Raw genomic sequence first — 15,989 nt, 5'->3', positions numbered from 1 at the left:
GTTATGAATAAACTCTCTGCCCTTTAATGCTCAGCACTGCAGACCCAAAACATGAGATAGAAAACAAATGGGAACTTCCAGTCCTGGAGTTCTCCTGTGTCAGAAACAGCTCGCTGGAAGTTGTGAGCATTGGCGACTGAATGAAAACATGCAGGAGGGTTAATCTTGGCACCTGTGGACAATGTACAGCTCACTGCTGATTGGCCAGCACTCACTGTATATCGTGCACAATGTCAATGTTTCCCTCGTTTATCTGACCATCTTTTCATTTCCTTCAGTGTGTGTTTCTGCTTGGCCAAGTCTCCCTTGGATTGCGACTAACATAGCTGTGATTGCATTTCCCTTCATGACACAGTACTCTCCAGAAGAAATACTCGAATATGACTATGATTATAGTGATGGAGACTTTATAGAGTTTGACTATCATCCAACTGAGGAAGTCCCGACATTGGAGCAGACAGAATTCCCAACTGAGGTAACGAGGAGCCCAGCCTCTACATGTCAGCATGGTCTGTTATCTTTGTCCACCCGATCTTCAACTGTACCTCATCCTGCCTGTCATTGAACTGTACCTCATCCTGCCTGTCATTGAACTGTACCTCATCCTGCCTGTCATTCTCTATCCTCCTTTCCAGAGCTGTCATTCACTCTTTCTCCATACCAAATCCTATCCACATTTTCCTCACTCTCTGCTGACCACCACCCTGTACCATAATCTCTTTCTCCCTCTATCCCTCCCTCACATCCATCTCCAGACCCCTCCCTCCTTCCTTTTTTTCCATCCCTCAATCCCTCCCTCCCTTCACAAATCATCAATTTTTTTGGAAGCAGCTGGAAACGAGAAGGATTCCGGAAGCAGTCCCTTGACCTGAGAATCTCATGTTTCCCCATTTTCGGGTCATCATTATTTATGCTTTTTTCCATTCCATCTCTCACCACATTTTTCAGAGAAAGAAATCCATTTCATTCATCAAACTGAAGAAGGATGTTGGACAAACTATAACTAAGAACATAGCGACAAAGATTACTTCCAAAAAAACTTTTACAACTCAGAAGAGGAAGCAGCACCTTTCCAGCCACCAATCGTCAAAACTTCAGGTTGGGCCAAATGTAGCAAAAACCCGATCAAGATCTTCCGAGGAGTCAAGATTGGAAGATCTCTGATGACCTGAATGATCCCTAAAACCACCCCCACACCTCCCTAAAAACCCTCCCTTGTTATTCCCCAATCATGTCTAATCCTCCCTCATTGGCTAAACAGGCCAGTTTGAGACTTGATTCAACAGGTTTATAAATTAAATCTTGTTTTGTTTCATTGTTTTGGTTTGAATTCAGGTTGTGAACAATGTGCTGCCAGAGGAGACAGGAGAGGAATATTACTATGAAACATATGAAGGAACGACCAGCTCAGCAGCTCGAGAGAAAGCGAACGAGGTAAAAGGAAACTGTGAGGGTTGTGGTTTTCAAAGAATTTTACTCCTGGTTTGTGTTTACTCAGTTCGTTCCATTTCCAACTTTAGCTGGTTTACATTAACCTTAATGTCTTTTTCTGGCTGAGAGGTTGATGTCCAGGCTTGTGAGGGTTCCAAAGTGCAGAGAAAGACTCTCAGACATAAAGCTGACCCTGTGCTGAGTGTGATGGAGATTGTAAGTGGCCAAATGAAAGTCTGCAGTTATGGACTGTGCCCCAGTATCTCACAGGAGGAGATACTGTGAGTTGTTGAGTTACTCAGTGTGAGAGGCACATCCGGAAGTAACTGCTCTCAACCCGAATCTTTCTTCAGCATTTTAGTTTCTTTTGCCAATAACATCATGAATTTTCAGCATTTTTACAAAATCTTTGAGAAAATGCAGTTTGTATTGGATTTGGTGAATGACAAATTGATCAATTTGTTTGAGGTAAATCCACTCATTTTGCTTCTGCTTTCTTCAGAAATTGCTGATTCTATTTAACATGATGATAAATGTGAATCAAAGTAAGAGATAATGCTTCAGGATAGAATTTTGAACATTGATTTGACTTTGTTTGATTTAGTGCATCTTCCACTGGGCTCTATTGAGCTCTGCTGTCTGAATGATTTGAACCATTTCCTGTTGAGACATCTGGAACACAGGAAGTTAACTGAGCTCTGTGAACCTTTTCTAGCATTAACTTGACCGTGGCTGACCTGTTTTTAACCTTATCCACATGACATAAAGAACCTCTGAATCGCCCAGTACAGAAGCTGTCCTTTGGCCCATCAAGCAGGAAGTATCAAAGCTTCAGTAAAACTCCTCCTCTCCCATTTTCATAGAATCCTCACAGTGTGGAAGCAGACCATTCTGCCCCTTTAATCCTGTATTTACCATGGCTAATCCACCTAGCCTATACATCCTTGGATATTATGGGCCATTTAGCACAACCAATCCACCTAGCCAAGGGCTGTGGGAGGAAACCCACACAGACACAGGGAGAAGTGCAAACTCAACACAGACAATCACCCCAGACTGGAATCAAACCCAGGTCTCTGGCACCATGAGGCAGCAGTGCTAACCACTGAGCCACTATGCCATCCCTGCCTTTGTTAAAGCCTTTAACAAATCAGAATCCATCAAATTCTACATTCATTTGACCCTAGAAATGAGGGAAAAAGTTTTAGATCCACAGTCCCCCTTCTGCCTGAGGAAGTTCATCCTGACAGGCCCCTGACTGGCCTGGTTTGAAACTAATGTCCCTTGTTACAGACTCACCCAGCAATGGAATGTGCAGTCTATTCACACTGACATTATCATTGCAGCTGGAACAGTCCCATAAATGTGAGCATCATCACGATACTGACAAAGCCTGGACTGGTACTGAGTTAGTCCTTCATACTGGAGCTTATCTAGATGAGATTTGCTTTGATTGTATCAAACTGCACGGTTTTAGAAACAGCATCTCAGTTAATGTTTCAGCTCCCAATGATCCTTCTTCACTTTGGAGTTTTTCCAGCAATTTCTGCTTTTGTTCCTGATTTCCAGTATCCACAGTTCTTTGGAATTTTTTTGCATGGTTTTAGGTTTTTCTGGAGTTTCACTTCTGTCCTGTTCATTGATATAGTTACAGAATGTTTCCAGCACAGAATCAGGTCATTCAGCCCATCTGCCCTGTGCTAGGGTTTCTGTTCCACTCAAACTTCGTCCCATCCCCTCCACAACTCATCCTATCCACAAAACCATCAACTGATCAAAATTCAAACTGAGTTCTGTTCCTCTGTAAGTCCCCAAACACTCTTTGTCCCAGTTCTATAGAAGGTTCCCAGAATTCCAGAAAGTCAGTAGTTACAATCCCTGTGATTAAACAAGACAACAGCAAGTGGTCAAGAGAGTTTATCAAACTCCATCTGATAAGTTTTAAAATTTTAAGTCTTTGAACCTTCCGAAATAACTGAAATGAAACAAAGCAAAGTCATGTTAAACGTTCTGATCCAGTCGCTATCTCTATGCTGACGATTGCTTGCAAAGGTTTCCCAGAGGTGATGATGTCAGAGGAAATGTCCTCTTCATTTCCTTATTCATTTCAAGCTGTAATAATGAATAATTGCTTTTAGTTTATATAACTGACTTCTGGATACAGTCTTGCTATTTTATAGAAATGTTCTTTTCAAAATAATAAGCCCACTTCCTGATGCAGTAAAGACAGTGATTCATTCAGCTCTCCTTCAGGAAATGATTATCCCAATTCACTCAAGAGCCACTGAGTGTGACCTTCACCACCTCTTGGGTTATTTTGCAATGCAGCGTACGGTAAAATTCAGCTTCGGCTTTGCTAACACAATGCTCATTTCATTCTCATTTCCCAAACACTCTGAACTTCACTCGGGCAACAATTAGACAAACTTTGAAGAAGACTATAAAGATGAATATCTGACCGGAGAGGATTATCATATTGAAAAGCAAGTGACTGACGAAAATGAACAGGACCTCAATGAGTATGACCTCAATGAGTACGATTTCAAAATGTATGATCCTGGTGAATATGATGACAAGGAATATGATGAGAAAGAGCAGGACCCCACTGGGCAGGACCCCACTGGGCAGGACCCCACTGGGCAAGACCCCACTGGGCATGACCCCACTGGGCAGGACCCCACTGGGCAGGACCCCACTGGGCACAATGCCAAAGTTACTTCCACCAAAGGGACCAGTGATAATGACCAGGAATTCAAAGCATATGATGTTGAAGAATACGACCCCAATGAATATGACACCAAGCGTTACGAGGATGAATATTATTATGAAATCACAGAATACGAAGATAAAGACCCAAAGACCACAGCTACTGGGGTGGAGTTTGGTCCTGGGGTACCTGCTGAGACAAGTGTAAGTCCACACCAACTCTTGTTGCTGCACATTCAATGGTTTTGCCTTTTTTTTCTGATAATTAACTTAACTTTCAAAGCTACATGGAGACAATGTTCTTTTCTGATTTTCCCCAGCTCTCAGTCACAGTTCCAGCTACAGGCCTGGAGATTTCGAGGGTGACATTACATTGAAATCTGCAGAAGTGGGTTTATCTGAGAGGCTGATGATCCAGCTGAATTCTGTGTGGAATTGGTTATGACTCGTGTCATAACCCACAGAAGATTGGGGTTAATTGAATAGAGGACTGTACAAGAGTAGGAATTAAGGATTTGTTTGAGGGCAGAAAACCAAAAGAATGAATAAATTAACAATTTTGAGTTGGCAGATTGTCAGAAGTGATAAGTTGGAGATTCAGTGTAAGGAGGTTTTTCTGTAATGTTCTAATGGTTTAGGGTTTAGACTTTGGGAATGGATTAGGCCCAAGTGGAAGCTGGAGCAGTGGGAAATCCGAATTTGAGGTTGAGTGTAATTATGGAGAAAGACAAAGACAGACAGGAGTAATGGTTTTGAATTTGGAAAAGGCCAATTGTATTAAACAGAAATGTGATTTGTTAAAAGTGGCCGGGCAACAGCCACTAGAAGGTGAATCTGTGTCAGAGCAGTGGGAGGCAATGGAGGGGGATATGAGACAGGCTTCAGAACAAAGATGTTCCAACAAAGAGAAGGCTGGGAAGGCAAAATCCAGAGCCCCAGGATGTCAGAGAGCACCACGTAGAATATAAAAATAGCGAGAAGCTTATGCCAGATACTAAGAGCTGAATGCTGAGGAAAACCCAGTGGAGGATAAATAATGCAGCTGTGAAATTATAAAGGTCAGTCAGAGTCTTAGGGTAAGAGGGCAAATATTTTGGACTAAAATCAGACATTTCCTTCCTCAGAGGTCTGTTACATCTTACTGATACTGTCATGGACAGATACATCTGCAGACGGCAGATTGGTAAGGAGGAGGTCACGTATGTGGATGATACGAAAGTCGGAGGAGTTGTTGACAGTGAGGAAGGATGTGGCAGGTTACAGCAGGATATAGAGAAGCTGCAGAGCTGGGCAGAAAGGTGGCAAATGGAATTCAATGTAGCTAAGTGTGAGGTGATTCACTTTGGGAAGAATAACAAAAAGATGGGGTACTGGGCTAATGGTCAGATACTTGGTAGTGTGGATGAGCAGAGGGATCGGGTGCAGCGGAGGTTTACCAGGATGTTGCCTGGTATGGTAGGAAGATCGTGTGAGGAAAGGCTGAGGCACTTGGGGTTGTTTTCATTGGAGAAAAGAAGGTTTAGGGGTGACTTGATAGAGGTGTACAAGATGATTAGGGGTTTAGATAGGGTTGACCATGAGAACCTTTTTCCACATATGGAGTCAGCTATTATGAGTGGGCATAGCTTTAAATTAAGGGGTGGTAGGTAAAGGGCAGATGTTAGGGGTAGGTTCTTTACTCAGTGAGTCGTGAGTTCATGGAATGCCCTGTCAGTAGCAGTGGTGGACTCTCCCTCTTTATGGGCATTTAAGCGGGCATTGGATAGGCATATGGAGGATAGTGGGTTAATATAGGTTAGGTGGGCTTGGATCGGCGCAACATCGAGGGCCGAAGGGCCTGTACTGCGCTGTATTCTTCTATGTTCTATGTTCTATGTTTTTTCCCTCTTGTTGGTTCCCTCACCAGCTGCCGCAGATCCAGTCTAGCAGCTATGTACTTTAGGACCCGACCAGCTCGATCAGTGATACTGAAATCCCCCACCCAGAGGACATTTTACGTCCTTGCCACCCTCAGTGCTTCCTCTAAGTGTTATTCAAAATGGAGGAGTACTGATTCATCAGCCAAGAGAGGAGGGTATGCAGTAATCAGCAGGAGGTTTCCATGCCCATGTTTAACCTAAAGCCATGAGACATCATGGTGTCCAGAATCAACATTGAGAGCTCACAGGTCAACTCTCTCCCAACTGTAAAGAGGAAGTCTTTGAGGAGATAATGAGCAAGTTACATAAAGGAGAGCAAGTGGACATAGTGTATTTGGATTTCAGAAGGCCTTTGACAAGGTGCTGCACAGGAGACTGTGAAATAAAAAAAGAGCCTGTGGTGTCAGGGGCACGGTACTGGCATGGATAGAGGATTGGCCGACTGGCAGAAGGCAGAGAATAAGGATAAAGAAGGCTTTTTCAGGATGGCAACAGGTGACTAGTGGAGTTCCATCAGGTCAATGTTGGGACCACAGCCATTCACGTTATACATAAACAACTTGGATAAAGGAACTGAGGACTTTGTTGCTAAATTTGCAGATGACACAAAGACAGGTTGAAGGACGGATGGAGGGACGGGTAGTGTTGAGGACACTGGGAGACTGCAGAAAGACTTGGACGGGGTTGGAGAGTGGGCAAAGATGTGGCAGATTGAATACATTGTGGGAAAGAATGAGGTTTTGATATTTAGGAAGAATAGAAGCAGAGACTATTTTCTAAATGGGGAAAGGCTTTGGAAATCTGAAACACAAAATGACTTAGGAGTCCTAGTTCAGGATTCTCTTAAGTTGAACAAGTAGTTTCAGTTGGCAGTTAGGAAAGCAATTGCAATATTAGCAATTCATTTCAAGAGAAACTATATAACACTCTGGTCAAACTGCATTTGGAAGATTGTGAGCAGTTTTGGGCTCTGTATCTAAGGAAGGATGTTTTGGTGTTAGAGAGGGGTCCAGAGGAGGTTCACAAGAATGAGCCTGGGGATGAAGGGTTTGTTGTATGAGGAGGGGTTGAGAACTCAGGGTCTGCACTGAATGGAGTTTAGAAGGATGAGGGGAGGTCTGATTAAAAGTAACAGAATATTGAGAGGCCTGGGTAGAATGGACATGGAGAAGAGAGACTAGGAGAGACTAGGACCTGACAGTACAGCCTCAGGGTGAAGGGACAACTGGCCAAATGCTGGCATATTGGACTGGATTAGGTTAGGATAGGATTAGATTACGTTAGGGATATCTGGTCAGCATGGACGAGTTGGACCGAAGAGTCTGTTTCTGTGCTGTACATCTCTATGACTCTTTGACTCTATAATTGAGATGGTGCAGGAGGCAGGGATTCAGAGTGTTGAATCATTTGGATCTCTTCTAGGGTAGAGGTGACCTCTACAAGAGGGACAGAGTTGCACCTGGAGGGGGACAAATATCCTGGAGGGGAGATTTGCCAGAGCCCCTTGGGAGAGTTTAAAGTAGTCTGACAGGGGGTGGACTGTAAATAGTAGCGAGGCAAGAGCGAACATTGAGGCTGGTACAGAATTAAAAGAGCTGAAAATGTGTTGCTGGAAAAGTGCAGCAGGTCAGGCAGCATCCAAGGAGCAGGAGAATCGGGAATCCTGAAGAAGGGCTCATGCTTGAAACGTCGATTCTCCTGTTCCCTGGATGCTGCCTGACCAGCTGCGCTTTTCCAGCAACACATTTTCAGCTCTGATCTCCAGCATCTGCAGCCCTCACTTTCTCCTAGAGAATTAAAAGAGAGCAAGTTAAATAGACAAGGCAGGCAAGAGTATGGCTGGGAATTTTGGAAAACTGCGTTTAGATGCTAAAGGAAGAATAGAAAGGGAGGCAAGAGAGGAGGGGGAGTGGCGTTTTTGATTAAGGCAAGTATTACTGCTGTACTTAGGATATTCCTGAGGGATTGTCCAGTGAAGCTATATGGGTGTAACTGAGAAATAAGGAGGGGATGGTCACCTTGTTGGGATTGTACTGTAGACACCCCCAATAGTGAGTGGGAAATTGAATATGTAGGGAGTTTGCAGATAGCTGCAAGAATAGGGGGGTTGTATTTGCAGGAGATTTTCACATTTCAAACATAGGCTGGGACTGCCATAGTGTTAAGGGTTTAGATGGAGAGGACTTTGTTAAGTGTGTTCAACAAAACTTTCTTCATCGATATGTAGATGGCCCTATTAGAGAAAAAGCAAAACTTGACCTTCTCTTTGGAAATAAGGCAGAGCAAGTGACTGAAGTGTTAGTGGGGGAGCACTTTGGGTCTAGCAATCATAATTCTATTAGTTTTAAAATAGTGCTGGAAAAGGATAGACCTGTTCTAGAATGTGTCACAGTCAATGTTGGTGGTATTAGACGGGAAATTCCGACATTGATTGGAGGAACTGCTGGAAGGTAAAGGGATGTCTGGCATGTGAGAGGCTTTCAAAACAGAGATAATGAGAGTCCAGGGACGTCATGTTCCTGTTAGAATGTAGGGCTGGGCTGGCAGGAGTAGGGAACACTGGATGCCTAGAGATATTGACTCTCAGATCAAGAGAAAGGAGGAATATCTCAGGTATAGGAAGCTGGGATCAAGTCAATGGTTCAAGGAGTATAGGGGGAGGAGGAGTAAACGTACAAGGGAAATCGGGAGGGAAGAAAGGGGATATGAGATAGCTTTGTTGGATAAGGTTAAGGAGAATCCAAAGAGATTCTTCAAGTATATTAAGGGCAAAAGAGCAGCCAGGGAGAGAATAGGGCCCCTAAAAGGTCAATGAGGCTGTCTATGTGTGGAACTACAGGAGATGGGTGAGATCTAAATGAATATTTCCCATCAGCATTTAATGTGCAGTAAGACATGGAAGCTGGGGAACTCGGGGAGATAAATAGTGATGCCTTGAAAAGAGTCCACATTACACAAAACGAGACGCTGGGGCTCTCAAGGTAGGTAAGTCCCCAGGACATAATCGAGTGCATCCCAGGACATTGTGGGAAGCTCGGGATGAAGTTTCGGGGTCACTATCAGAAATATTTGTATCATTGATAGCCATGGGCGAGGTGTCGGTGGACCAGAGGCTGGCTAATGTGTGGCATTATTTAAGGGAGACTACAAGGAAAAGCCTGGGAACTGTAGACTGGTGAGCCTAATGTCAGTGGTGGGTACGTTGTTGGAGGGGAGTCTGAGAGGCAGCACCTACATGCATTTAGAAAGGCAAGGACTGGTTAGGGATAGTCAACATGGCTTCATGTGTGGGAAATTGTGACTCACAAACTTGATCGATTCTTTGTAAAGGTGACCAAGAGGATAGATGAGGGCAGTGCGGTGGACAGGGTCTACATGGACCTTAGCAAGACCTTCGACAAGGTTCCGCATGTAGACTGGTCAGTATGGTTAGATCACATAGGATCCAGGGACAGCTAGCCAATTGGATATAAAATTGGCTGTACAGTAGGAGGCAGAGGATCATTGTTCAGACTGGGGGCCTGTGACCAGTGGTGTGCCACAAGGATTGGAGCTGGACCTCCTGTTGTTCATCATTTATCTAAACAATTTGGATGAGAATATAGGAGCCATGGTTAGTAGTTTTGCAGATGACACCAACATTGGTGGGATAGTGGACACTGAAGAAGGTTATGTAAGAGCACAAAGACATCTTGATCAATTGGATTAATTGGCCGATGAGTGGCTGATGGAGTTTAATTTGGATAAATGCAAGGTGTTGCATTTTGGTAAGACAAACTAGGACAGGATTTATATAGCTAATGGTATGGCCCTGAGGAGTGTTGTCAAACAGAGAGATCCAGGGGTTCAGGGACATAGTGTCTTGAAAGTGGCATCACAGGTGGACAGGGAGGTAACCAAGGCAATAGCATGTTTGCCTTCATCGGTCAGTGTATTGAGTACAGGATGTAGGAGCAAATTACTGCAAATGCAGGAATCTGAACTGAAAACAACAAATGCTGGAGATCACAGATGGTCAGGCAGCATCTATGGAGAGAGAGCAAGCTAATGTCTCGAGTCTAGATGACTTCATCAGAGTTGAAGTGAAGTGTGGAGAGAACAGCATGTATAGGGGAGTGGGAGGGATGCTGGTGACGAAAAGATGTTGATAGTTTGGATGAAGTGACTGGAATGTGAGAATGGGTACAGGGGTATAGGAGCTCATTGAGGACAGGAGTTGGGACATCATCTTCCATCTGTACAGGACATTGGTCCAATCACATTTGGAATACTGTATAAAATTCTGGTTGTCTTGCGATAGGGAGCATGGTGTTAAATGGAAAGGGTGCAGATAAGATTTACAACAATGTTACTGAGTTATAAGGAGACACTGGATACGCAGGGACTATTTTCCATGGAGCATCGGAGGCTGAGGGGTGACCTTATAGAAATTCATAAAATCATAAGGGGCATGGATGGGGTAAATAGACAAGGCTTTGCTCCCGGGTAACAGAGTCCAAAACTAGAGTGCATAGATTTAAGGTGAGAGGGAAAAACTTAAAAGGGACCTAAAGAGCAACTTTTTCACACAGAGGGTCATACGTGTAGGGAATGAGCTGCAAGAGGATGTGGTGGAGGCTGGTACAATTACAGCATTGAAAAGGCACCTGGATGGGTGTATGAATAGGAAGGGTTTGGAGGGATATGGGCTGGGTGCTGGCAAATAGGATGAGTTCAGTTTATGAATTCTGGTCAGCATGGACAAGTTGGGCCAAAAGGTCACTTTTCATACTGAATGGCTCTATGACTCTACGAGGAGGAATTTCTTCAGCTAAAGCGTGGTGAATCTGTGGAACTCATTACCACAGAGAGCTGTGGAGGCCAAGTCATTGAGTGAGTTTAAGACAAATTCTTGATTAGGAAGGGGTTCAAGGGTTATGTGGATTAGGCAGGAGATTGGGGTTGACAAACACATCAGTCATGATCAAATGGCAAAGTAGACTCCATGGTCCAAAGGTCCTCCTATGCCTCTATATCTGATGGTCTTATGGACTGTATCCCACTGTGCCGCCCCCTCTGCTGGTCCGTACTGTCAGTGGGATGGTGATGGTGGTGTCTGGGACATTGTCTGTAGGGTATGATTCCATGAGAATGACTGTGTCAGGCTGTTACTTGACTAGTCTGTGAGACAGCTCTCCCAATGTTGGCACTAACCCCCAGATGTTAGTGAGGGGGACTGTGCAGGGTCGACAGGGCTGTTTCTGTCGTTGTCTTTTCCGGTTCCCAGGTCAATGTCAGGTGATCTGTCCAGTTCCATTTCTTTGAGACTTTTAGTGATTGATATAACTGAGTGGTTTGTTAGGCCTTTGTTAGAGAGCAATGGAGAATCAACCACATTGCTGTGGGTCTGGAGTCACAGGTAGGTCAGACCAGGTAAGGGTGGCAGATTTCCCTCCCTAAAGGAGACAGCTTTGTTTTATCCTCTTTCTGGATCTAATTTAACTCGACTTCACTCCACTCTGTTCTCATTTCTTCCTCTTTCTATCTCAATCCTTTACTGTCATTAGTTAAAAAGAGAGGCTGTTCCTTTGATTGTCCACCGTGGTCCTATTACTGCCTTACTCTCCCCCCCAACTCTCCTAACAAACTCCTCCCTCCCCACCTCGCTACCCTTCAGTTGCCCTACTTACTCCTCGCTCCCCTCATCCCATCGCTCCCTCCACTCCCCTCGCCTGCCCTTGCTGTCTCTCAGCCCCCTACTGCCACCTCATCCCATCACTCTCTCCAACTCCCCTCGCCCTCCTCTCACTGCCCCTCAGTCCCTTACTGCCCCCTCACCCTATCACTCCCCCCTCGCTGCCCCCTCACCCCCACCCAATCCCCCTTGTTGCTCCCTCGCCCTGTTTCCCTGTGTGTCACTCCTGTATTCAGTAGGTCCTGGTGTAGGGAATGGTGAGTTGCAGGGTGGAGGATGGAGGGGGTATGGGGGTGAAGGCAGGGACACTCTGAGTGAAAGCTGTGCACGGATATCATTGGTTTTTGTGATATCCTGCCCAATTATTCTGATGCGCCCACATGGAGCTGTCTTTGGTCTGTCCTGAACAGGGTGACTTGCTCTGGTCACAAACACACCCACAGAAATCCCCAAGCTTCTGGTGCAGCCCCCGCTCAGGCAGTTCTGGAACATTCTGTCTCCCTGACAGACTCCGATCCTGCAAATTCCTATCTCTGGATCCCTGTATAACCACGACCTTCAGGGTGTCAGACAGGGTCAGACGGTCAACACCCTCTCAGGGTGTGTTCCATTTGGAAACGTGTCCAACTCTTATCCCCCACCCCGTTCCAGGTGAAACCGCCTGTGTGTGGACAATGACGAGGAGTGGGGAAAGAGCAGACATATAATATCCAGCCTCAGTTCTCCATAATATACAGTTCTGCCTCGCTGTAATACATAGTGTCATATAATGCTCCCTATAATTTAATTCACTATTGCGGTCTAAAATCCGTTCTCAGTATCTGTGTGACACTGACATGGTCAATACCCCTTCAATGGGGGGGGAGCGGGGGGGAGGGTGGTGATGGGGGCTGGAATCCTAACTGCTGCAGAGAAAAGTAATGTTTGCATTTCCACAGCACCTTTCGCTAGGCCAAAACACTCCCAAGGAGAAAGTGAGGAAGTGAGGACTGCAGTTGCTGGCGATTTAGGTCAAAAAGTGAGCACTGGAAAAACACAGCTGGTCAGGCAGCATCCGAGGAGCAGGAGGATCAATGTTTCAGGCATTAGCCCTTCATCAGGAATGGGCTTTCACCTGAAACATCGATTCTCCTGCTCCATTGTGCTTTTCCAGCAACACACTCTTGACACAAAACACTCCCAGATACTTCCCACACAATGAGGACACTGTTCTCATGTTGGAAATGTAGCAGCCAATTGGTGCACAGCAGGATCCCACAAACAGTAACATGTCAGTGACACCTGAATAAAATGTTCTGTGTACACTTTGTCTTATTCGTACACAGTCATCGGTCCATCCCATTCCTTCACTTTCTTCCTAACTGATGCAAAGGTTGAAAAAGGAAGCATGTGATGCCACTCTGAGAAACACAGGGACTGCTCAGCTGTTTCTTTCTAAAAAGAAAATAAAAGAATTAGCATTCTCTAAAGTACCAATAAGGAGTGAATCAAAAGAAGTTACTCTGACACAGAATAAGGGAGAGAAATGCACATTACAACAGATCTTTGATGCAGACATCTGTAAAGAGCACAGTGAGAATGGGAAAGCAATATCTGAACATGGATTGACTCTCGAGTGACATTCTGACAGAATTTCAATTGTTCAAAGAAAGAATAAACCTTCACTACAGAAATCAGCAGGTAGCTGGTCAAGAAATGCAGTCAATCAAGATCCTCATCACTGGGGGAAACAAAGCATTAACAATAAAACTCTCTGCTATTTCAAGTGATTTCCACAAAGATTCTGACCAATTTTCCAGCAGGTTAATGCCTCAGTCAGCCTCTGGATAACTCAAGTCTGAGCTGGTGTCACCTCACTATCAGTTGGATAATGCAGTCACTTGATCTGTCAGTAGATGTTGGCCCAGAGATGGGACGTGATTTCATTGAGAAGCTAGTTTAGCTGAAAGGCTGATGGAACTGGTCATTGCTTTTCACTTAGTAAATCTTTTTGAAAAGCAGTTCTGGACAATCTTGAGGAATACCCCATTGATGCCACACGAAGGGTGCATTGCAGTACGATATGCAAGTGCTTTTTCAGAATTCCTGTCTGGGGTGAGGACATTGCTGGAAAGGTCACCATTTGTTACCCATCCCAAGTTGCCCCTGAATTGATTGGCTGTCAGGGCTATTTCAGACGGTCTGAAACCAGACCAGGTCAGGATGACGGACCCCCTCTCCCTGAAGGACATTACTGATCCAGCAACGAGAGTGATTGCACAGTCACCTCGCACCATGAATCCATGTGTTCACTCTGGGGACCATCACCTCATCATGTGACTCACAGGTTGTGTGAGCCCAGGAATGTCTCAGCCACAGGGATCGTGCTCTGCACTGCTCAATGTATCAGAAGCAACGTTTCACAGAGAGACATTGGGGGAAACCGTGTAAGGCATGCAAACACACAGAGGAACCCCCGAGAGGCCAGCATCATGCTCCATGTGAAGAGGCTGAATCTTTTGCCTGGAGCACAGGAGGTTGAGGGGGTTATCCCACAGAAGTTTATAAACTTGAGGGGTATGGAAAGGGTGAATAGCCAAGGACTTCTTCCTTGGGTGGTGGAGTCCAAAACTAGATGTCATAGGTTAAAGGTGAAAGAGGAAAGATTTACAAAGGACATAAGGGATAACGTTTTCACTCAAATGGTGGTGCGTGTATGGAACGAGCTGCCATGATGGAGACTGGTACAATCACAACATTTAAAAAGCATCTGGTTGGGTATATGAATAGGAAGGGTTTAGAGGGATATGGCCCAAGTGCTGGCAAATGGGACAAGGTCAGATTGGGATATCTGGTCAGCATTGTCGAGTTGGACTGAAGGATCTGCTTCCGTGCTGTATATTTCTACGACTATGAATCTATGTCTGATACCACATAAATATAAGTCACATGGGGACAAAATAAAGCAGGAGATTGGCTGCTGTGTCCACCAATTGGCTCTAGCATTAATAAGAAGGAGGTGGCTACATTTTATATTCCTTTCAGCAGCAAATCAAAGATAGGGCAACAGTCACTGTACATTAACTGACCCTCTGACAATGCAGCACTCCCTCAGCACTGACCCTCTGACAGTGCAGCACTCCCTCAGCACTGACCTCTGACAGTGTGGCACTCCCTCAATACTGACCCTCTGACAGTGGCACTCCCTCAGTACTGACCGTCTGACAGTGCAGCACTCCTCAGCACTGACCCTCTGACAGTGCAGCACTCCCTCAGTACTGACCCTCTGACAGTGTAGCACTCCCTCAGCACTGACCCTCTGACAATGCAGCACTCACTCAATACTGACCCTCTGACAGTGTACACTCCCTCAGTACTGACCCTGTGACAGTGCAGCACTCCCTCAGTACTGACCCTCTGACAGTGCAGCACTCCCTCAGTACTGACCTCTGACAGTGTGGCGCTCACTCAGCACTAACCATCTGACAGTGCGGCACTCCCTCAGCACTGACCCTCCGACAGTGCAGCGCTCCCTCAGCACTGACCCTCTGACAGTGCAGCACACCCTCAGCACTGACCCTTTGCACTGGATGGTATGGTTTCTGCTTCACTGTGCTGTACCAGGATTGTCAATCCCTCCCAGGGGCAGTGCCCATTGTCCTGGGATTGGCTGGCAGGTGCTGGGGGGTGAACCTTGCTGCTCCCTGGCCTTGTGTTCCTCAATGGAGCACCTGGTCAGCAAAGCCCCAGCAAACAATCCCCCACCCTGGAAACCGATGGCAGGAGCAACACCAAGGAAGTGACCAGGATGGGATTAGTAACAGTAAACATGATCCTCTGTGTCTGAGACGCTGTCACTGGAACTGAAAAGGGAGGGACGTGAAGGAAACATTCTGCTTCTTTCTTTTGAGTTAGAAAGGTAAAGAAGGTTCTAGACAGTGTTGGAGCCGATCATGTGTTGAGTGAGTAATGTTGTCAGTGAAAACAATGCACTGGGGTCAGCTCAGTGTATGAGGAGTCAACGGGGATATAAGGAGGACTGAGAGGGACTGAATGGAGTTTCCAAGTTGTTGAGAGCTTTTGATGCAGAAGTTAAGGGAAATGATTCACTCTAGTACCTGTCAGGCAGGAGGAAGCTGTAGAGCGCTGGAGCTGTGGATTACAAAGGAAGTGGAATCCCTGGTCAAGAGGAAGAAGAAGGCTTATGTTAGGATGAGATGTGAAGGCTCAGTTAGGGCGCTTGAGGGTTACAAGGTAGCCAGGAAAGACCTAAAGAGAGA

General features: G+C 45.5%; 1 protein-coding gene across 1 annotated transcript in view; it reads left to right on the top strand.

The window, feature by feature from the left end:
• The first annotated feature begins 358 nt into the window (after positions 1-358).
• col11a1a (collagen, type XI, alpha 1a) overlaps positions 359-15,989 on the top strand; it is a 251,811-nt gene continuing 236,180 nt past the window's right edge. Inside the window, exons 1-3 of the mRNA XM_043700060.1 lie at positions 359-475; positions 1,336-1,434; positions 3,853-4,341. Coding sequence (XP_043555995.1) covers positions 3,979-4,341 — 363 coding nt within the window. The 5' untranslated portion in view covers positions 359-475; positions 1,336-1,434; positions 3,853-3,978. The remainder of the gene's footprint in view (positions 476-1,335; positions 1,435-3,852; positions 4,342-15,989) is intronic.

This window comes from Chiloscyllium plagiosum, chromosome 11, assembly GCF_004010195.1.
Source record: "Chiloscyllium plagiosum isolate BGI_BamShark_2017 chromosome 11, ASM401019v2, whole genome shotgun sequence".
NCBI lineage: Eukaryota > Metazoa > Chordata > Chondrichthyes > Orectolobiformes > Hemiscylliidae > Chiloscyllium > Chiloscyllium plagiosum.
The sequence above is the reverse complement of the archived record's forward strand: the minus strand, read 5'-3'. Positions and strand labels throughout refer to the sequence as shown.